This window comes from Nelumbo nucifera, chromosome 2, assembly GCF_055504915.1.
Source record: "Nelumbo nucifera cultivar China Antique chromosome 2, China Antique-T2T, whole genome shotgun sequence".
Classification (NCBI taxonomy): domain Eukaryota; kingdom Viridiplantae; phylum Streptophyta; class Magnoliopsida; order Proteales; family Nelumbonaceae; genus Nelumbo; species Nelumbo nucifera.
This window is the reverse complement of record NC_142650.1, coordinates 60,330,244-60,352,495: the sequence shown is the minus strand read 5'-3', so window position 1 is coordinate 60,352,495 and position 22,252 is coordinate 60,330,244. Positions and strand designations below refer to the sequence as shown.

General features: G+C 37.8%; 1 protein-coding gene across 1 annotated transcript; it reads left to right on the top strand.

Moving 5' to 3' along the window:
- Window positions 1–8,672: 8,672 nt before the first annotated feature.
- On the top strand, window positions 8,673–12,350 carry LOC104612483 (trihelix transcription factor PTL-like). Its single transcript, XM_010279907.3, has 3 exons — window positions 8,673–9,268; window positions 10,009–11,286; window positions 12,023–12,350. The coding sequence occupies exons 1-3, from the start codon at window positions 8,859–8,861 to the stop codon at window positions 12,039–12,041; spliced, it is 1,707 nt and encodes a 568-aa protein (XP_010278209.1). The 5' UTR covers window positions 8,673–8,858; the 3' UTR covers window positions 12,042–12,350.
- Window positions 12,351–22,252: the final 9,902 nt, after the last annotated feature.

The following is a 22,252-nucleotide window of genomic DNA, read 5'->3' as shown; positions in this document are numbered from 1 at the left end:
CTAAACCTTTTATCCGTACCTTCTCCCAAACCTGTAGTGAATTATTTTCAAAATCCAAACTTTTTTGGCATGTGGGAGTGGGGTGGTTCAAGTTGACATGTTGGGTTCAGAATCTATATCTAATTCCCTATTATTTTATGTTATATATAAGCAATGAACAAGTAAAACAATATTTTTATCATAAAAAACAAGTAAAATAATATAAATAAATATACAAAATTTCAATTGTTTAATTAAAACATTGAAAAAACAGATAAGCTATCAATTATTTTTCACATAAAATTCAAATTATTATAAAATTCAATGCCTAATACATAAGTTCATATGCCTTTCAATATTGTGGGTCAAGAAAAATTAGGTTTACCTTAATATCATACTCAAGGTGTATATGTACCCATATAGGTTATAAAATCCCAAAATCCGCTCCTACCCCAAATTTCATTTTTCAAAGAAAGGATGGTGTGGATACCCACTGGATAGGGTAGAAATTGCCAACCCTATAAAAAACAAATAATGCAACTATCTTCTCTTGATTACCAACATTTTTATATTTTTAGAAAATTCAAGACCAAACTTTTCTCTATCACGGAAATGTTACAATCTTGAAAAAATCCAATTGATGTTGCAGACCTTGTGCCATTCCCATTCAATATCTCTTGTCCAAGTGCAGAATCATGTAAAAATCCATTGCCGGCAATCATGGATTTTGTCCTAGTTTCCATGGAGATCAATAAAAACATGGTGCTTGTTTTGCTGCATTTATTGCTTCTATAAAGTTCAAATTATTCTGATGATAGATAGAGATGGTTCATGATTTGCGGTTCATATTGTCTCTTCTAATATTTATGTCAAGCTCTTGAGATGCAAAACTATGTTCTTTTGGATCAGTTTAGAAAGAATACAAATGCAAATATGTATACTGTAAATACATATAATATAAAGTTTTGTATTCTATAAATTTGTATTTAAACTCCTTCCAAACTGAGCCTTTGTTCACAAAAAATGGGAATCCAATTCTGCACTCAATTTCACTCCATGTATTTCGTGGAAAACTGTACATGCATGCATACTTGTGCTTGATCTAGAATTTTGTTCTCGATGATCTTCCCAGTCTGTACTCTCTGTTGACAGAAATCTCTGGTTACAAATCCCATAAAGTCGACAATACTCTCTCTTTTTAATTTCCATGCTGTCCAACAATCGTACAGGTACTCTGCAACTTGCTCTCCGAAGATAAACAATAGATTATTGAAGAAATTCTTTCAAAGAAAACTATGACTAAAAGATTATAACGTTTAGCAGCAGGTTTTGGAGATGATGACAGAAAGATGGGATGGCGTGATAAAGCAGATAGAGGAAAGGCCACACCTCTTCTTCTAGGGAAAATTACCCTAAAACTCAACTTTCTAGGAATTGCACCAAATAACGACTGGAACGTAAATCATTTGGAAGATTTTTTCGTTTTTGGAGAAAAATCTCATTCATCAAGAAACCTGTGTTCTTTTTGTAGATTTATATGAGGACCAGGATTCTCTAGGAAGTAAATGATACCCATCTCCTCGGGAAAAAGTTGTCAATACTTGACGACACAAAATTCTCTCTTTCAATAAAAGATTTTAACAGTTAAAATGTTCATTCTCTTATTTACTTAGAAAATAAAAGAACATGGATAAATACACTTACCTTATCAAAAAAATGAACGGCCTCTTTTTTAAGTAAATAATCTATTTTGTTGAGATATAGGTTACTTTTATGATTTCCAATGTACAATCAAATTGGGTTTGGAAAACAGAACTCCAATCAATTTTGTTAGTGCCATCTCTCTCTCTCAATCAATCTATTTGTTGAGAGAACTTTGGCCCTATTAAATTGTAGGTATTAGGTACAATCACCTTTTCATGGTGAATTCAAAGCCACCTCATTCAGCATTCAAAAAATTTGACAAAAAACAACTAGGCGTGGATTCACCATCCACTCTTAAAAGTGATTGTCATACAATTTAAAAGGACTGAAAGTTTTTTCCAATTTGTCGGTGTCTTCTCTCACAGGGACTACCATGTTATAACAGAGTTATGGTAATTTTCTCTTTTCTAGCAGGAAAGAAATTATGGATATTGAATTTACAAAATTCTAATAACAGGAACCGAGAGATTATATATGGAATTCTCTGAATTATATATTTATGTTGTTTTGGTAATGCTTGAATTATTTATGTTGCTTTGTACTTTTAGATATAGGAGTTTTGGTCAATTTATATGCTATATATGGAGGTTCATTCTAAGGATTTGATTTTTTTTTTAATTTGTAATTAGTTTCTGTTTAAAGTTTAAGAGCCATTGAATAAGTAGTTAGAGTTATGTTCGTTGAGTCAAAATATGAGTGGCATTTTTTTTTTTGTTGTTGTAATTCTGATAAGAAATGCTCCCACACCATGCAAGTATTTCTTGTGTGTATAAATTAACTATAAAGTGCAAAAACATGAAAAGAAAAAGTGAATTGATTGAGTTTATCTGAATTTTTAATAGTTTATGCTATGAGTAATGGCCGATGATTCCCAAAGGGTAATTCTGCATCGCTTGTTAATTTATTCTAGGTTTTTCTCAAATACAATAAGCAGCCATTATAGGAATCAACAGTCCACAACTCCTTCATTGAAAAAAATCATTTAACATCTCCACAAGACTGAAATTGATCATCATCATCGCCATCATCTAAGTCTTGTCCCAATTAGACTTATTCATGGGCCAGGTAGTCTGATGGCCCGGCCCAGCCCCTGGACGGGCTTGAACATGCATTTTAGTCCCGGGCATGACCTCAGGCCTAAAAGCCCAAGCCCAACTATTTTACGGGCCGGGTTCGGGATTTGTCAAAAGAGTTCGGCCCGACCTGACTTTTGTATAATTTAAACCCTAAATTCCTAAACCACCTTTTTCTTTTCATTCTCATTTCTCACTCTCATACTCTCAGAATCGGCTATCATTTATCACTCTAAAACTCTCAGAATCAATGAACCCAGTTGCACCATTTTCACTCTGCAAACTCAAGCATCGGCATCCGGTGCCACCAGAACTAGGTTGTCTCTCTCTCCGGTGGTGAGCTCATCTCTCTCTCTCTCTCTCTCTCTCCAGTCTGCACTGTTTTCATCTTCTATCTTCTCGGTTCTCACTTTTCTTCTCATTCTCAATTTCTCACTCTCAAAACCAGCGAACCCAAGCGCACCGTTTTCACTTTGCAAACTCAGGCACCGACGGAGAGCTCTCTCTGGCCAGCATTGTTTTCATCTTCTATCTTCTCACTTTCTCAGTTTCCATTCTCACTCTTAGACTCCTAAGAATCGATGAACTCAGCTCAGGCACCATTCTCTCAATCTGTAAACTCAAGCACCGGCACTCAGACTTCCAGGTCAGGCTTCGGGCTCGGGCCCAGGCTTCGGGCTTTTTATGAGGGTCTGTCTCGGTCCCAAGTTGTAGGCCTATTGGTCGGACTGGGCTCAGGCTCGGGCCTAAAAATTTTTGTTAATAAAGAGCAAAAGCCTGGCCCAGCCCAGCCCATGAGCAAGTCTAATCCCAATTATATGTGGTTGGTTATGTACATGAATCCTATTTCATCATTCTGTCCTATTCAATGTCATATTCATCATTAAGGCTATGTTTGATTTGAAGGAAAAGGTAGGGAAACCTACACAAGGTTTGTAAAGGTTTCCCTACCTTTCCCTATTTTTTCCTTCAAACCAAACACAACCTAAATGATGGACACTTTTAAATCATTTCTTATTACTCCCACTCAATTCCCTTTTGACTTGTCCCAAGTTCTTCTAGTGCATTCTACTTATAACATATCACTTTTCATTACAAGTGTTCTAGATGATTTACTATGCACATCATCAATATACTTTCTCTCAATAAATCATCTCATATCACTTCACTTCTTACCCTATCTGTTTTGGTTTTACCACACATCCATATGAGCATTTACATCTCCACCACATTCATTTTTGGGCATGTTTTTTATATTCAGCACTCTATTCCTTGCAAGATAACTAGTCTTACAACTACTATGTAAGGTTTTAAAAACAAAACTGGACATGAAACCGTTTTGGGGATCGGTTCTCAGGTCGAATAGTCCGACCATCCGGTTTGAATGGACGGCCCATCCTAGCTTCAAAGATAATAAATAAATAAAACAAAAACTGTTGTTTGAATTGATAATTTGATAGTTCAACTGTCTTATTCAGCGGATTGTTGACCAAATCAACGATTTTTTTATCAGAAAGCAATTTTCAAAACCTCTCACTTGTTCCTGGATCAACCGATCTGATTGTTCGATCCAATCAAGTTTTCAAAACCATGCTATTATGTACAACTTTCTTTATTTTCACATTTTTCTTTAGTTTACATCAAAACCCAAAACCTTTTGTTTCTATGCCAAAAATATTTTTCAAACACTTTTATGTTAGAACTTAGAAGCCCGTTTATTTTTCTACCCTTTAATAGTAAATATGTACAATTTTCAACAATTTGGCCTAAAACCTATTTATTGCCCTTTAACCATTACATTCAGTCCTATTATCATCTAAAAACTATTTCCAAGTCTTCATAACCCTTATAATATATCACTTGATCATTGAATCCTATACCCCATTTAGCATTAAAGCTATTGATCCAGCATGAAGCTTTCAAAGTGTAGGATGTAAGATTTTGACATAATCAACAATGTAGAGAGCTAACTTATAAGAAACAACGATGACTAACTCGGCCGAATGCGAGTTTTCGCTTTTAAACAAACCAGATAGACGCTTAGGCTGAGCAACTCATCAGACCTGTAGGCACAAGGGTCCACAGTCCACTGAAGATAGCCTTATCCAGCCTAAAACAATGAGACTTGCCTTGTTAAATGTGTCTGTGGTGTATCGTACCGGCTATCAGAGGTGTTAGACAGACATCCGACGCATCACCGTCAATTGGTGGTGAACACATGGGGTTGATGCATGTACAATGGGGGCAAAGGCCCCACACTACCAGTAAGCCATAACAGTACTATCATCACCTCATCAGACCTCTTCTCTTTTTATAATTATATATATATATATTAGGCATGATATAAAACCGGCTATATATCCCACCTAAACTACCTGTATTGAAAAATGAAATTATACATATTGGTACCCTCTAAATTAGTTTTAATTAGTAAAGTCTAGGATTCTCAATTAAAAAAAAACTTTAGTATTATTACTAAATAGGGGTGCAATTTGGGTGGATTTAGGTTGAGATTTTGTCAAATTTTGAATGACCCGGCCAAATATTCGGATTCAATCGAATGTAAAATCTTCAAATCCCTTATCCAACTTCTACCCCTACATTAAAAATTGCCTTTATCTCTCTACCTGCTGACAATAAGAGCTTTCCTAGGGAAGTGAGATCATTTGCCAACAAAAACTGTCCCAACACAGTTCCAACATAGTTTGTGCCGACACAATTAACCATAATACCGGGACTTACCATGTATGAGATGTATGGACACAGATTATGTTGAAACATGCTGATTTTTTTTGTTGGGAGGAGATTTGGGCTCTTTCTAAGTAAGCTAACAACAACTAGATAGATCTTCTTCTGCTGAACTCTTATTCTAATTAATAAAAAAAAAAAAGAAGGGACATTACCCAATACTGGTCCAAGATCTTGGGAGGATATGACTGAAATTAGACTTAACCTTTGGCATTTTTTGCACAAAATTGTCATTCTTGGACTCAATCCACATTCTCATGTTTGTTGGCCCAAGTGTTTACCATCACACCAAGCAATTGCCTTTATCCCTAGCTTAATAAATATGTATACTAAAACAAGTAAGGTGTAGAGGCAAATTTGAAATGCACGATTAATACAAATGTTTGAAATAAAATATTTAAACAGTTGTCATTCTTAATAACTAATTATTATATAAAAAGGTTTGTATTTATTTATGTATTATCCATTCATGTTTTGTTTTTCTTTCTTTGGTCAAGAAGGAAGCTAATATTATCCATGATCTTTGTTTCATTGTCATCATCATCTAAGCCTTATCTCAAATATATGGGGATGGGGATGGGGTCAGCTTCGACATTTTGTTTCATTTTATATATACCATATTTATTGCAAAGTATAAGCGCATCAATCATTTCTTACCACTTCGGTCATGTCTTTTTCATCTACCCTCAACCCTTCTAACCCCTTCAACTTGTAATTGATATTGGTGGATTGCTTTTTTTTTCATTGATGGGCACTGTAAGTGATCTTCGTGGATGATTTTTATTTTCTGCGTTTAATTAATTAAAAAATCATTTTGTTAATACTGTATACCTATTATGTATTTTATATCATGCTTCTCCAGTATTTATTTTAGTGTATAAATATTATTTGCCTCAAGTATAAGAAATCCACCTATAGGATGCAAATTTGTTATGGTCTCCAATTCATGATTATCTTGTCTCATTTCAAGGTCAAGATTACTCATTCGTTCAAGTTGGGAGAGAGAAACGAACAGCAGGCTACAGTCATGCTATAGACCTATAGAGACCCTACCTATGAGTCAAAGAAAGATTCTAGTCCCAGCAGTGGCAAAAAACTAAAAGGATTCAAATCCTACATTCTTTCATAGGATACTTTGTCTCGGTTATAATGCCTTAAATAAGAGAAAAAAAGATTCTGATAAAAAAGTTTCTCATCAAGTCCACAGCCTTGTCTCTATTTCATAATTTCCTATTGTTGAATGATAAGCCACATTCATGCTTTAATTGGCCGGCATATGAGGCTTTCCTTCGAGCTTTGTTTCATGCCGAGGGCTCAAGAAAATGCTCACTTCCCTCGTCACAAGTTGGGTGTTCAATATATATATATATATATATTTATAATTAAACCCAAACTTAAGTTGCTTGTTCAGAATTAGTACATCAAACTAGTGTTAATTCCTGATCTATTAATGGCTTCTAAGGTTTGGAAGGGTGAAGGGAAGATGTTATTGATTTTTTGAGGTTATCAGATTTGAACTTCAACCATCAGATGGGTGAGACTCTAGTCGGCGTTGGACATGTTTCAAATGTTTCTTTTGAGGGACAGGCTTTCCTTTGCCAGGTGGAACACCTTTCCACCTGGGCGATGTGGCAAACATGTGGATCACTTTGATGTATGTATGCCATATAAGTTTGGATGCATAAATCTCATCATCATCCAAGGATGTATATATCTTAAATTATGAACGCTTAAATCATTTCTTACTACAATCCATTTCTATTTTGGAAGGATAGATGTCTAATTTGTGAAGGGTTCAACTATGATGTCAAAAAGACATAATAATGCAAGGTGCCAACTATCTGGTTTCTAAGGTCTGCTGCTGGCCGAAGGGGAGACTTGGGATCCCATCCTGCCTGTAGAGGTGTCAATGGACTGGTTTTGAGTAGGATACTGTCCAAATTAATCAAAATCAATTTGGATGGATCGAACATATCAATAAGACATATTGAATTTGGACGGATTGGACAAACCAATATCATATATTGGATTGTACCTGATCCGTCCATAATGAATTTATATTTGATTGAGCCAATATCTGGTCCATTGATAGAAGATAAGAACATAGGTGTCAATGGACCAGGTTTGAGTTGGAACCAATCTAAATTAAAAAGAATTTGAACAGATTGGACAGTCTCTCTAGTCCGGTCCAAAATATTCATTAAACTGGATTGGACCAAGTCCATTTGTAATGGACTCACATTGGGCTAGATCGTATTGGACCAAATCCAGCCCAATTGGCACTCCTATCTGCCTGCACCTGGATTGAGAGATAAACTATCAGTCAGATGTGTTTTGATCAAAATTTATATTGATTTTGATTGGTCAAAGCCTTTCAGTTTTTGATATCATGTCTTTCCGGCATTATAGATTTTTCCATTTGTTAAATAACAGGCAGGAAAGTCAGTGGAGTTTAAAATAACTATGATCCTATGATTCAATCAGATTTGGATAACCTGTTATCGGTTTAATTTCAAAAGTTAGATCCGCTTAATAATTAGATCGAATATGGGTATAACTTTAATTATTTGATCCGATCGATTGACTTTTCTATATGTATCATAATTAATAAATTCACTATTTTATTATATCAAAACTATTCTATTTGCACAAGTCAAAAAAATAATGAATCTTTTTATCTTTGAGAACTATTTTTTTTCTTGACTTTAGAAGTGGGCAATTGGCCTTCAATCGGATCCAAATATTGGATCGCATTCAAGTGCAACTCGACCACATCCCTTCGATCCGATTGAATTTCAAATGAAAATTTTTGATAGTCCGATCAAACTCTTCAAAAAGTGGTGGCCGGATCCATAATACTAATAACAGGTCTAACAGACTGGTTCAGTTCTTATTACTTAATAACCCAGCGAACCGGGTCCACATGCAATGTCAAGGATAAGGACCCTAGGGCCGTTAGGCTTGGCTCGTTGTGACAGTTGCGCCGAGCCGAGAGGGAAAAGGGTTGGGTCGGTCAAAAAGGTAGATCCTAGGCACTGTACACGCGTCAGCTTGACAGTGCTTTCATTGGATTTCCATCCGTCGTCTTCCTTCCGAATCGTGGCATCATATTATTGGAGGAGAAATTACGTATGTTCCCATTTCTTCTCTTCTCTAGTGTACAAGGGAGAGCGTGCGTGTGTCTCTGTATGTGTGTGTGAGAGAGAGAGAGAGCGCTCTAAAGACTTAGAACAGAGATGGGGCCAATACGTCCTGCATAAATTGGAGCTTTTCGTGAACGACACGATCCGCCTCTACCGCGCCTTTCAATACTTCTTCATCTCTCCCTCTCTGTGTGCGTGTGTTTGTAGTCTAATGGAGATGGGGGACCAGTACGGCCTGCCGGATCTACGGCAGTTGATGGCTGGAAGAAGCCATTTTCCGGTAGTCCCTCAACCCACAGAACAGTTCCCTGGTCACCGGAATCTGACAGCAGGCCAGCATTACGAGATGATGTTAGGTGGTCATCATCAACATCAAGTAGGTGAGGTGTTGCCTCGTGGAGTGGTGGACTTTCGTTCTGATTCCAACCCCTCCTCTTCTGCGGCTGCTCTATGTGGTGGTGGTGGTGGTGGATTGGAGATGGAAGTCAGTATCGGTGGTGATGGAGGGAACGGTAGATGGCCCAGACAAGAGACTCTCACCCTTCTGGAGATCAGATCTCGTCTTGATCCCAAGTTCAAGGAGGCTAATCAGAAAGGACCTCTGTGGGATGAAGTGTCTAGGTATTTTTGCTTCAATTTATAAGTCTTAGCTTCTTGCTTATTCTCGGTGTTCTTCTCCAAGCTCCAGTGACGATGATCACTGATTCTTCAGCTGTTTAGGTTTCTAGAAGATTTACGAAAAAACAATGAAAGACTCGTATAGTTTTTGCCTAGGAAATACAACTGTTCTCAATCTTTCTTACTGGTTTTGCACTGTAAAGTGACAACCCCTTTGAAGTAATCTATCTGTTAATTTTTACTGGTTTTAGCTCCCGAAAATGACAGCCCTCTCAAGTTTACTGAGACACCCAAGTGTTCTTTTCCCCATTTTCTCACTGGTTCTGTGTTAAAAATCAGTGACCTTGAAATCTCGGGTCGGGTGGCCATTGTTGATTTACTTCTGTTGCTTGATGAAGTGGCATCTCCAAGAAGCTCGCTCCACAAAAGGCCCATCTGGGTTTGATGCTCTTACCATATTCTCTGTTAGACATATACCAGACTCCTTCAAATTTTGAAGGTTTAACCGTCTAAGTAAATTGCTTAGCCAGTAGGAAAGTACCAAAGTAAGGAAGGGATCAGGAGCACTCATATGAGATGAGATTAATGCAACTTCCCAAGATCGTGGTTGAAGGGATACTGGCAGCAGTATACTAACACTTCCATCTCGAGGAGAGTCCGAGACATTTCATAGACTGAAAACTAGGGTTTTCTGTATTTGTTTAATATATTTGTTTCTATTTTGTGTGTGTTCTTGGTCACAGGATAATGGCAGAGGAACACGGGTACCAAAGGAGTGGAAAGAAGTGTAGAGAAAAATTCGAGAACTTATACAAGTACTATAAGAAGACTAAGGAAGGCAAAGCTGGGAGACAAGATGGGAAGCACTATAGATTTTTTCGTCAGCTTGAGGCTCTATATGGAGAAAGCAGCAATCCGGTTTCCGTCTCAGAAACCCGAGTTGCTGAAACCAGTCCTCGATTTCGAACCACAAATAACAGTACCCAGGAAGCTTTGCAAGCTCAAAAGTTCAGTGAGAGCCTCAGCCTGTCGAATTCCTCTGAATTGGATTCTTCGTCGTCGGAAGACAACGGCAATGATCTCAACGCCATTGCCTACACGGGAAACGACTGGAAGGAGAAGAAGAAGATGATGATGATGATGTCGAAAGACTGCCAAGGATTTAAGAGGGGTCGACGGAGCTGGAAGTCGAAGATTAGAGAGTTCGTGGACTCGCAGATGAGGAAGTTAATGGAGACGCAAGAGGCCTGGCTGGAGAAAATGCTGAAGACCTTAGAACACAAGGAACAAGAGAGGATGTCCAGGGAGGAAGAATGGAGGAGGCAGGAGGCAGCCCGGTTGGATAGAGAACAGAAGTTCTGGGCTAAGGAGCGAGCTTGGATTGAAGCTCGAGATGCTGCATTAATGGAAGCCTTGAGGAAGTTTACGGGAAGAGAACTAAAGAGCTCCTTCACTGAAGAGCTGGTGGCCCCAGACCTCCACGATAACAGTGAAAACCAGAATGAGAATGTAAGTGAAACGCTTGATAGCACCATGAACAGTAATAGATGGCCGGAACAGGAGATCTCAAGTCTAATACAACTGGGAACCAGCATGGAATCCAGAATTCAGCATGGTGAGTTCTCAAAGGGGGGATTGTGGGAGGAGATTTCAGCGAAGATGGCTTGCTTGGGCTACAACAGGAGTGCGAAGCAATGCAAAGAGAAATGGGAGATAATCAACAAATGTTTCAGAGAAAACAAGGAGTGCAACAAGAAACGCAAGGAAAACTCAAGAACCTATCCGTGCTCCCATAACCTCGACACCCTATACAACCAGGGAAGGGCTTATTCCGGCGGCCACGACACCGACGAGCAAGGGCCTGACACCGTCGGACTTCAACCAAACGACGCCCCTTCTCCTTCGAATTCTAATGCAGGCGCCACCACGACGGTGCATGACAGCTGCTTTCGATATCTGATGGCTGAAGGCGAGAATTTGTGGGAGAATTACGGGGTGAGGTTTAACAAAGGAGAGAACCAGTAAGTTTACTCGAAGTAGAAAACTTTGTTCAGTTATTTTATTCAGAATTCAGAATCTAGGAGAGAGATGTAAAGAGAGAGAGAGAGAGAGAAGCAGTTGACTTGTTGAGAGGAAAGAGAGATTTGACAAATTGCATCTCGGGAGATGGGTCTGTGTGATTATGTGAGAGCAAGCAGCTAAACTGAGGATTAATCGATATTTGTTAATTCTAGCTGGTCTTTTTTCAAGAAACAAAAAATTTTAACGACTCGGCATGAGTTAAAAACTTAAAACTTAAATGGGGAGAGAGATTAGTCAAAAATTATATATTGGGTTGTCAAACTTCGCTTTATTTAAACTTTCTATCCACCCACCCCCAAGCATCCATAGCTTCCTAGCTAGCTACTGCATGCGTTGCCATTGCTAAGTTTCATCATTGATGTCTGTAAACTAATCTCATCAGAAAATAGGGTGCTTCGCTTAAATAATGCAAGATGGGACCATGGTTTTGTGGTTGCTTGTTTAATTAGATGGGATTCGGGTGTTTGGATATTTTGTTGGATTTGATTAGATTAGAAGAACTGTTAACCTTTCTGTCAAGTCAAGAACAGTTGGAGCCATTTGTTTCATAGAAGTTTTTGTGGGTGACGCTATAATTATCTTCCTTTGGTATATACTAGCTAGCTCTAATTCATGAACACTTACCGATCATCTAATAATTTCCCCTTAATATTGTTCATCTCTGGTTTGCTTCAGCATGGCATGTCGCCAATAATTTTAGCAAGGAGCCTCCTGTGTGTCAGGACTGCCAGAAGTTGCACCGGGGGAATCGAATCAGATCAAATGTCATGAAGTCGGAGATATCACAGTCATGACTTCGAAATTCTAAGAGACATCAGAATTTGTTTCTTGATCTTGGTTTGGCCTTTTCCTTGGTTTTTCTTTTCGTTCTATTGTCGCTCTTCTTTCTTTAATTTATTCCGTTTCTTTTTGAAAAGCACAGCTGCTTGTATGCTGCGGTTGTAATCAAAGAAATTTATCAAAACGTGATTAGATAACAGTTTTGGAGATGACCCATTTTCAATCTGAAGGTGGTTACATTTGATTCGAAGTCTGCCATACACATGCACATCCAGAAACAGAAAAATCTGATTAAAAAGAAGAAAATAAACAGACAATTACATTCATCCATTCATTGAAGCTTATCATACCAGTGTTCAGTGGCCCTTTCACTTACCTGGATAACGAGTTTGACGGTAGATGGTTATGTTTTTCTTCAGACAACCAAGGGATATTTTTGAAAAACAAATATTTTCTATAGATTCCAGTATAACGGTGAGAAAACGTAAAATAATTGATCAATTACCCGATTTACCAATTTATTCACGAGAGATATTACCAAAAATTGATATCCTCACCACCACATATAGAGAGATTACCAAAAATTCATTGTGTGTTGTTCCCAACTCTACATCCTTGTCGACCCTAAGCAGCTGGGTGGAAGGCAACAGAGGCAAGAGTCATATTTGACCAGATATCGTACTGAGGAGACAAGTCTGCTGCCCACGTACACCTGAGTAGAGCTCCATTTCAAGGCAGTAGTGGAGCCAATAGAGTTCTCCAAAGCCTAAGCAATAGCAATTGTAACGCGTGTTTGACTATAAATGCGGGCAAATGGCACCGCCAGTTCTTTTCTTTGTTGAAGACCATGCAGTTTGGCTTCTCAATGTGGTAGCCCATCTTTTCAGCCTGACAGATCTCTGTTATTTGATGAAGAACAATACTGAATGTTTACAAGTAATTAAGATTTAAGACACCCCATTTAGCCCTAAGCTAGCTTGATCTTCATATGCAATTGCTTGGGCTACTGAAACACAGACACCACAGCTCATTATATATATAAGCAGCATTTGCTACTATGCTGGTCAAGATTCGGCCCAACCTGGCCTAAATTAAGCCTGCAACTAGCATACAATTCCAAAGCCAAGCAAAAAAATATCTTGTCCGGACGCCTGCTCGATCGTACCAGGTGATAATTTAGAGTTTGTATGGATAGATCAATTTCTTCTTTTGTTGTTTTCTTTGTAGTGTTATTTTCCTCTTGGGCTGTGGGTTGGAGAGGGGAGGGAGGGCTGAGCCTGAGGAGTTTTATTAACAAGGGCACAGCAGGATTGCTACTTGATACATAGACTAGTTGTCCATCAAAGTGAAATACCCGGATTACTTGGGAATTTTATCTGCTCTCTCACTCCACAATGTGTTTGCCAAGTGGCAAAAAAAAGTCCTCTCTGAACTTGTTTCATGATTGCAACTTCCTAACATCAAAAGATGAGATGGCTACAAGAATAGTGGAGCACATTCTGCACCCATTAATGAATCAGATCTTCTTTAGTGTTTAGTGTCTAAAAGCAACAGCTTAGCCTGTAATTAATCCAGCTCCATAGATGATAGAACCCAGAAGAAAACATAATGAAAACAAGGGGAGAAGAAGATCAAACAAGAGAAAAGATAGAAAAAATCGATGGGACTTCCATCTTTGGTTTAGGAAAAGCTTGTCGCCTCAAGATTATAGCCTTTTCAGTCTTTACTACACCAGGAAACTTTTCTTTCATATGCTTGGGAAACTACCTATTATCGTACACCAAACGACCCACAGTGGAAAGCACAACAGGCGGGAACTGTTACAAAGGAAAGATGGCAAAAAGGAAAATCAAGGGCACTAGTCAAATCAAGAAACAGGCATGCACGCACAAAGGAACACAAGCCCCAAGGCACCTCATAATCTCTCTGCCCTTTGCAAAAAGCAACCCCCCCCCCCTCCCTTCATTCCAGTCTCTGTATTTTATCTCACTGTTTCACTGTTGGTAGGTCTCCAACTCCACCCCAGATCAGAGATCATGGCAAGACAGACAGACAGGAGGTAAAAGCAACAAATTTTAGCAGCAGTAGAAGAAGAAAATACATGAATATTATCAAGTGTAAATCTGTCAAACATATCAAAACCTAAATTTCAAATCTCAATGTCCCAAACAAATAGTGGGCTATAAAGTTGAAGAGGGGAGGGAGGAGGAGATGAATAGGCACTAAACACTTGGTGAATCCAAAGCATCAGCAGAATGATCACTGGCGGTCTTAGAATGGACAATTTGTCCTTCCACTTGGAGAAAGAAAAAGGGTTGCCCAGCAGAGGGCTATAAATTATCTTTTCCTTCTTGAAAATCTTTTCACTAATCAAAATAGCTAATTAGGTACTCCATTTGCACTTCCGCTTTTAATCTATTGTATTTTTTCTATATTTTTATTTTTCTTTGGCTAATCTCACATTCTCCCCTTGTCTACTTATCGAGAGGACTAGCTTAATTCCTTCTGCTGTGAATGAATGAAAATAAGGTATTGTTATTTCCACTTTCTTGCATTTTTATTTATTTTCAGATGTTACCATTTTATTTGCTGTAAAAATATTAAGAGAAGCAGAAAGTTAAGGGACAATATGATTACCCAAAAATAATATGATTCTAACTTCTGCTTTTTTAAGGCTTGATGTCTTTCTAAATTCACTTTCCCTTTAATTATGCATCATCTGTGTTCCCTGTACCATTCTGTGGTCTTATTGAAAGGATTAATCATCCTGCACCTTACTTTCTGCTCTTCTTACCAATAAACAAGAGTGTACAGTAAAAGCTTTGCATCTTGCTTTCTGCAATTTCTCTCTCCAAATCAAATTTATGGGTCTTCTTTATTTTGGTGAATCTGAGTTGAACTTGGTTCATTCTTCAAATTAGTGAGAAAAAAGATGTTATGATGGAAAAAAAAAAACTTTAGCAATTTATTTCCCAAGGGATTTCCCACCACTTTCCTTTTCTCGTTTATTGTCCGAGGAATCAAACTCAGCCCAATGGATGTGCTTTCACAACAATGTTAGTTTTACGGTGCTCCATCAACAGAGACACTTGATATATATATATACACCAGAGTACTGAATGTCGTATCGACCTATTTGCATCTCATTCGGAGAAAGAAGATGACTTGTCTTGTTGATTTCGTAGCACTGATCGAGCAGGTAAATTTTGGTAGATTTTTACCTCTTTTTCTTGATCTTAGCGTTGCATGCAGCAGATCCTTACAATGATTTGTCATGTTTTCAACAGCTCAGCATTATTCTATTATTATTGTTTAGATTATATCTGGATTACATTAAATCTCGTTTTCATCATCTCATAGTATCTCCTTCTTTTCTTTTCTTACTGAGTACAAAGGACCTGTACATGGGTCTGGCCGTCTGGGCCCCTAAAATTTGTCACTTGTCAAATGTTTCAAATGTCAAGGCCCACCAGTGTGAATAGCCCATTTGAAACATAGCCTTAGTTGTGTCAAAAATCAGCATAATTGACTGAACTATCAAAGAGGGTCTTCTGGTTTTCCACAGTCCACACCCAATCAAATTCAGCAGAATTAAAGGGCCATATGTTTATTATTTGAATGCTGATTCTTGGTCCAACTGATATTCTAAATATTACCCAACCGACGGTGGGCCCGGAGGCTTGAAATGTAAGAAATATTGCAGGTAATGGGGGCCCAGTCATGAAGGCTTCTTTGACCCAAACCCAAGATTTAGCCTACAAGCTAATATGAAGGGTTTCTGATTGTCTCCCCTAGTTTGTACCAATATCATCCAATATATTGACATTACTTTGACACTGAAGCCTTCCTTTACCAAAACATTCAAGTGAAAGGAGCATTTAAGCCGTGATGGTGCTAAGTTTCACCAACGGACAGTGCTTGAATCAAGCAGCTGCTGGACTAAAAGTGCAAAAAGAAAATCGAATGGGATAGTTTATGGGGTGTTTGGTAACCATTGAAATGGAATACCTCTATTTTTTTTTTTTTTAATCTGTACCAGTCCAGAAGTCCAAAAATGATCCTTGGAATATTACCAATCGCTACATCAGTTAATGGCAACCCCACATTCAAATAATATTCAATTGATGTGGACCATGTGGTGTGGACCTTGTTATTCTAGTCAAAATTCAAGTACATAATACGTTAGATGGTACACCATAGACATTAATGACCTGGGCCAAACCAGGCCAGGCCTAGCTGGCCCTTCATATAGCTAGCACAAGGTGGCTGCAGTGCTGGGCCTGTAGGCAATCGGGCTGCCTGGGGGACTCTTGACGATATCTTAGGTTGTTTTAGGGATGGTAATTTTCTCCATCCCGGTCTGATACCCTGTTTTCCTTACCCAAATGGGTCGGGGCAGCGATTATTTTATTAGTGATACTCAATTGGGGATGAAGAGTGAATTTTTCAACCTGCCTCGACCTTGATTACATATATTAAATATATACATATATAATATTATTTATGATATGATTTAGATTATACACATTAAAATATTTTATTTTTAAAAAATTTCTCTTATTTTAAGTAAATTTATTTTTTTTAAATAATTTTAATTTAAAAAACTCTGGGGAATTGGGTTCCAAATTGGGGAACCTGTTTCTGTCAGGGATCGGGGATGGAGGGTCATTTTTATTTTCAATAGGGATCGAGGCTGTCAGGGATGAGGATTTGTTTCAAAATTGAGATGGGGAACAAGGAATATGATCCCTGCTGAAGCCACCCTGTTGCCATTCCTTGGTAGTTTTGACAAAGTGTGGAGCTCGATCGGCCATGCATTGTCTTTGTCCCATTCACCACCTCATTTTGCTATTCAGGTTTCTGATAGAAAACTGGTAGATTCAACAGATCATCGCCCAGCCATGCTTGAGATTGGTTTATAATAATTCTCTCGCAGCAGCTTTCTTCGTCATTAAAACAAGTCTGTGCATGAGAATCATGATCAACACAGACAAGCCAAGAGACAAGTGAGAGCTCGAAAGAGAAACAATATTACTGGCCACAGTAGATGAGAGGAAACAGTAACTCTCTGTTTATGTTAGTTGCTTTAGAAGTGCTTAAGAAATTAAAAATGGTGTGGTCAGGTCCGGACTCAGGAGTCAGGACACGAGGTGGAGCTAGCGACAGTCATTGAAAAATCCGGCCGAATCAGCTTCACACAGAAGGCTCCGACGACGACGCGAAGCTGCATAGGAATTAGGACGTAGAGTAGTACTAGAAATGCATACGAAGAATTTGCTTGGTGATCAGGTGATGGTGATGCTTTTTAATTAGCTTGGGGGGATCCAGAAACTGACATATCAATAAGTTGACAGTATATATAATGACTGATGTCAAGTCGAGTCATGTTTCCATACCCCAAGATCACCAGTGAAGTTACTGTCCAGAGACAGATCTGGAAGCAAACTGCCTTGGTCGATTGAGAATTCTGACTCCACATTTACTCCGCCACGAGCTGCTTTCTCTGTAACCGCATTAGTGCACCAGAATACCAGATTTATATATTGCACCAGTAGCTTATTTTGGAAGAGAGAGAGAGAACTGTGCATTATATAGGACCAATATAGAATGCACATCCTATCTGATCCCCAGATATATGATTGGTCCATCTAGTTGATTTGCAGTCAAATTAAATCATATGACATGTATTAGTTGCATGGTGGATCAAGGATTAAGATATTCATAAGATGATATTGGCGTTGATACATATATTCACAGATACACATGCCTTGTTGTTTTTACTTATTTGAGTAAGGACATTTATCTAGTATATGTTTGGTTCCGATTATATTTATTGATGATGCCACATAGGTATTTCATTAGAAAATGTCTCATTAATTGCATTTGTGTATATCAATGTATCTTTTTTATTTCAGGAAATTTCATTTTGGAGCTTCCTACAAGGTATTTTACTGATGTGGTGCCTAATGATGCCTATGTTTCATAAATGCCCTCAGTAAATATATTTCTCGGTTTTACAATCACACAAGTACAAACCGTTTACTGAATAAACGTAAAGGGAACCAAACACCCTACTAGGCATGTGTGGGAAGCTACCAACATGGCCATTAACTTCAGGGAATACCTGGTCATCTTAGAGGGAGACTCTAAGATAGTCATTGACTGCTTGAGATGGAGAGAGTGTTTATCGGCTTCAACAAGTATGCGGATAAGTTATTTACCCACCTTCAATGATAGTATCATTTACCCATTCTCATGTATATCCTCATGAAGTAGCCTGAGAAGCTATCAACATCTCTATTAACTTCAGGGAATACCCGGTCATCTTAGAGGGAGACTCCAGGGTCGTCATTGACTGCTTGAGGAAGCCCGTAGACCCCACCCCCCAGTTGAGGCTAAGGAATATCATAGAGGAATGCATTGAATCATGCTCTAGTTTAGATGCAGGTGTCACTTTCCATCATGCGTATAGAGAAGTAAATACAATAGTGAATCAGCTTGCTCGCAACGTTTTTGTGGGAGATTTTGCGTCTGTTTGGCATCGGTGCCGTTGCTCCAGAAAATGGTACTACATCAGCGCCACATTAGAAAAATGGTGCTTCAGGAAACGGGCATTTGTTTGGAACCGTTTTTCCATAAAAAAAACGGTGCTCCAAGCCACGCCTTAGAAATCAGGAAGGCATGGCTTGGAACAATGTCGAATTTGGCATTTCCTGGAGTTGCAGCTCATTGCTGCCAACAGGGATGTGAGGTGGTAGTGATGTGGCATTGGATAATGGGTATCAGTGCTGAAAACATTTCCTGGAACATTGGTACCAAATAAAAAAAGTTGTTGTTGCAGCATCGATGCTACAGATACAGCACCGTTGCTGCTATATGATGAGAAAACGGTGCTGCTGATGTGTGTGGGTTGGAAGCAATGTTTTTTGAGAAAATGGTGTCTTTTTTTGTTTGGAATAGTTGCTGCCAGGTAAGACATTTCTTGGAGCAACAGCAAGGTTTTCTGTTTGGTACCAATGCTTCAGGAAACATTTTCAGCACTGGTACCTATTATCCAGTGCCACATCATGTCATTGTCACTGCCACCTCATGCCCATGTTGGCAGCAACGAGCTGCAACTCCAGGAAACGCCAAATTTGGTGTTGCTCCAAGCCACACCTTTCCAAACAAACAGGCATTTCCTGGAGCACTATTTTTTCCGATGTGGCGTTAATGTGTTATCGTTTTCTGGAGCAACAGCATTGATGCCAAACATACGCTTTGTGAGTGTTAGTTGTATCCCTTGGGATCTCTCTTTTATTTGTCTTTGTGACAATTGGGGCAGAGCTACCCCTTGTCTTGTATAGTTCCATCTGATCGATTAAAATAATAATAATAATAATAACAATAACAATAACGATATAACAACAAATAAATATAGGTACTGTGATTATAACTTACCGATTGACCAAGTTACCCCAGTTAAATACCATTGAACAAACAGAGCCTAAATGAAAAAATGAATTGAGTATCATACATATGAATATGTGAGTTTTATTTAGACCTTGCCGATTCAACCAGCAGTTAAACCTCAAAAACCACTCAAACTGGCTGGGTTAGCTTTGAAAAGGAAATGGTAAGGTTGTGATGTAACCCGGTTCGACTTGCAGTTTCCGGTTCAGACCGGTATTTATAGTGTTATTTATCAAAACTTGTTATGCATATTAAAGAGTTGCAGTCGTCGAAATTAAATTGTGTCCGGATTGGAACCTTCATCTACTGTCTCGTCTGGTTCATCGTTAAACATTTCTGGTCATGCGGTTAACCAGGCTCCCTTGCTTGAGCCTTGAATACGTCTTTTACTCCCAGAAAATATCCATCATCCACTAAGGTTGTATCTTACATTAATAAAGAATTTGTGCTTTAATTCCACTGAACAAAAGAATGTTTTAAGCAGGTGGGATTTTGACGTGATCCTTTTCTTCTTCTACTACTACTATTTTTACTTTTTGTTTTCATGGGGCTACACAATCGGGGCTGTAGCCTATCCCCAAACCCATTACCCACTAACCCCCCAATCTTAATGGCACCAAGATTTGATCCCACATCTTGAAAATGAATTTTTTTTTCTTTTTTGGAATGATAGGTAAATAATTCAAAAATAGATAAGGATTGAAAAAAAAATTAAAAATTATGAAAAAAAAATTGGATATATCTTTAATAGGGTTCATCTATGATGCCAGAAAGACATAATCTTTGAAAAATTCATAATCAATTAACCAGCATCATAAAAGTGATAACCGATCGGATGGGTTTTGATTGATTGATCAAAACCTTTTCTATATCATGTGTTTTTCGCATCATAGATTTTCTTGCCTTTAATACCATACATTTATTATATAACAAAAAATGGTTAAAAATGCAGGAAAAGAGATTTAATGTGTGACCTGTGATCCCTTGATCGGTCAATGATTTGACAGTTTGAATGGTGGGTCTCTATGTCATTTACTCAGTAAAAGGTTTTTTTCTGCTGTGATTCAGGGGTTAAATGAACAGGAATCCTAACCAGGTGATGGATCAACTGGTTTGAAAATAGGTTGAAAAAATTATCAGTGACAACATGAAATATGAAATATGCAAATGGATCGAATTCGGCTGGGCTAAACCCGCTTACGCTATGAAAGAACTGGGAATACAAACATTATATGTTTTATGAACGCCAATTCGTCACAAGTTGGCCAAAAACAACTCGTCTTTGGCATGTATCTGTATATTATTGAGAAAACCTATGATGCAGAAAAGATATGATACCAAAAGAATTTTGATCAATAGCATCTGATTGGCTATCAAATTTCTGATTTCAGTTGATTGGTCAGAAGTTTTTCAAATATCATATCTTTCGGATATTTGTTATGCATCAAAACATTTTTTTATATAACAGTTTTTGGTAAGAGGCCATTTCATAACAACTGAAGTGGCTGAAATGAAAAACATAAACATGTTTCTTCCGGTGAATAAGTTTTTATAAAGATTGTGAGTTACTTAATGGTTAGAACTGAAATTTAGGGTATGTTTATTTCTTTTTAACCCTTATTTCTTCATAGGAATTTTTTAACTTTAAGACAAAAATGGTTGTTCGTTTCCTCTTATCTCTTAAAATGTAATCATACAACTTTTTGTTTTCAAATGATACCCCCAAAAAGACAAACAAAAACTCTTATGAGGTCAAAATGAATATTTAATAATTTTTAGAATTTATAATTCAGATTAACATTCTCTTCGTTCAAAGTAAGTTCATCAATGCCAATATACCTTTTAATGTAATTATTGCATTTTTAGATGTTAGAGCAAAGGAACAGGCCCTTAGTAGATTATTATGCCCTTGACCATTCTGATTCTAATTCTAAGAGATTTTGATTCCATTCCGATTCCTGTCTGAACCAAACAGACTATGGAGATAAACTATTCTAATTCCAACTACAAATCAAATGGATCGATCCTTCACTATTTTTATCCACTAAAAGGAAAAATAATAAGCGTTTCAGTCCAACAACTTCTGCTGTTATCAAACCGTAAGATTTTTTTATGATATATAAATATAAAACATTACATACGTAACAATGTTTGGTAAGCTGGGTTTTGTCTTTAACGTTCTAAAGCGCGGCCATATATTAATATAGGTAGAGATTGAGATGTTGGAAATGAATCTTTCAGCCGTAAGCCTGATCATAGCTTAAGCTTTAGGACTGATTGCTTTACAAACTGGCTCGACCTAAGCATAGCCACACCAAACCCGATTCACCTTGTTCATCAAAAACCAAAAAATAAATCGAACGGATAATATCAAACTTAAAAATCCATTTAACCGAAACTGGTGTATGTACACTATTATATATTATCTATTTATATATTTATTTACAATACATTATAAATATAAGAAACAAGATACTAAATTACTGAATGGATCAACTGATTAACAATTGATTTCGATTAGATTTCAATTCGGGATTTTACAACAACTGAAGAAAGGGGGGGTTATTGTTCAGTCCACCTTAGAAATCTTAATCCCATTGTACAGGTAGAATGAATCCTGATCATAAATATGTTAAATTCATGGGTAGGGTGCGGTTTATAGGGGCTATTAAT

Excerpts from the sequence above, each read along its gene's own strand:
- LOC104612483 (XM_010279907.3), top strand. The coding sequence starts at position 8,859 with ATGGAGATGGGGGACCAGTACGGCCTGCCGGATCTACGGCAGTTGATG. Across the intron at positions 9,269-10,008 it reads CTGTGGGATGAAGTGTCTAG|GATAATGGCAGAGGAACACG; the intron begins GTATTTTTGCTT and ends TCTTGGTCACAG.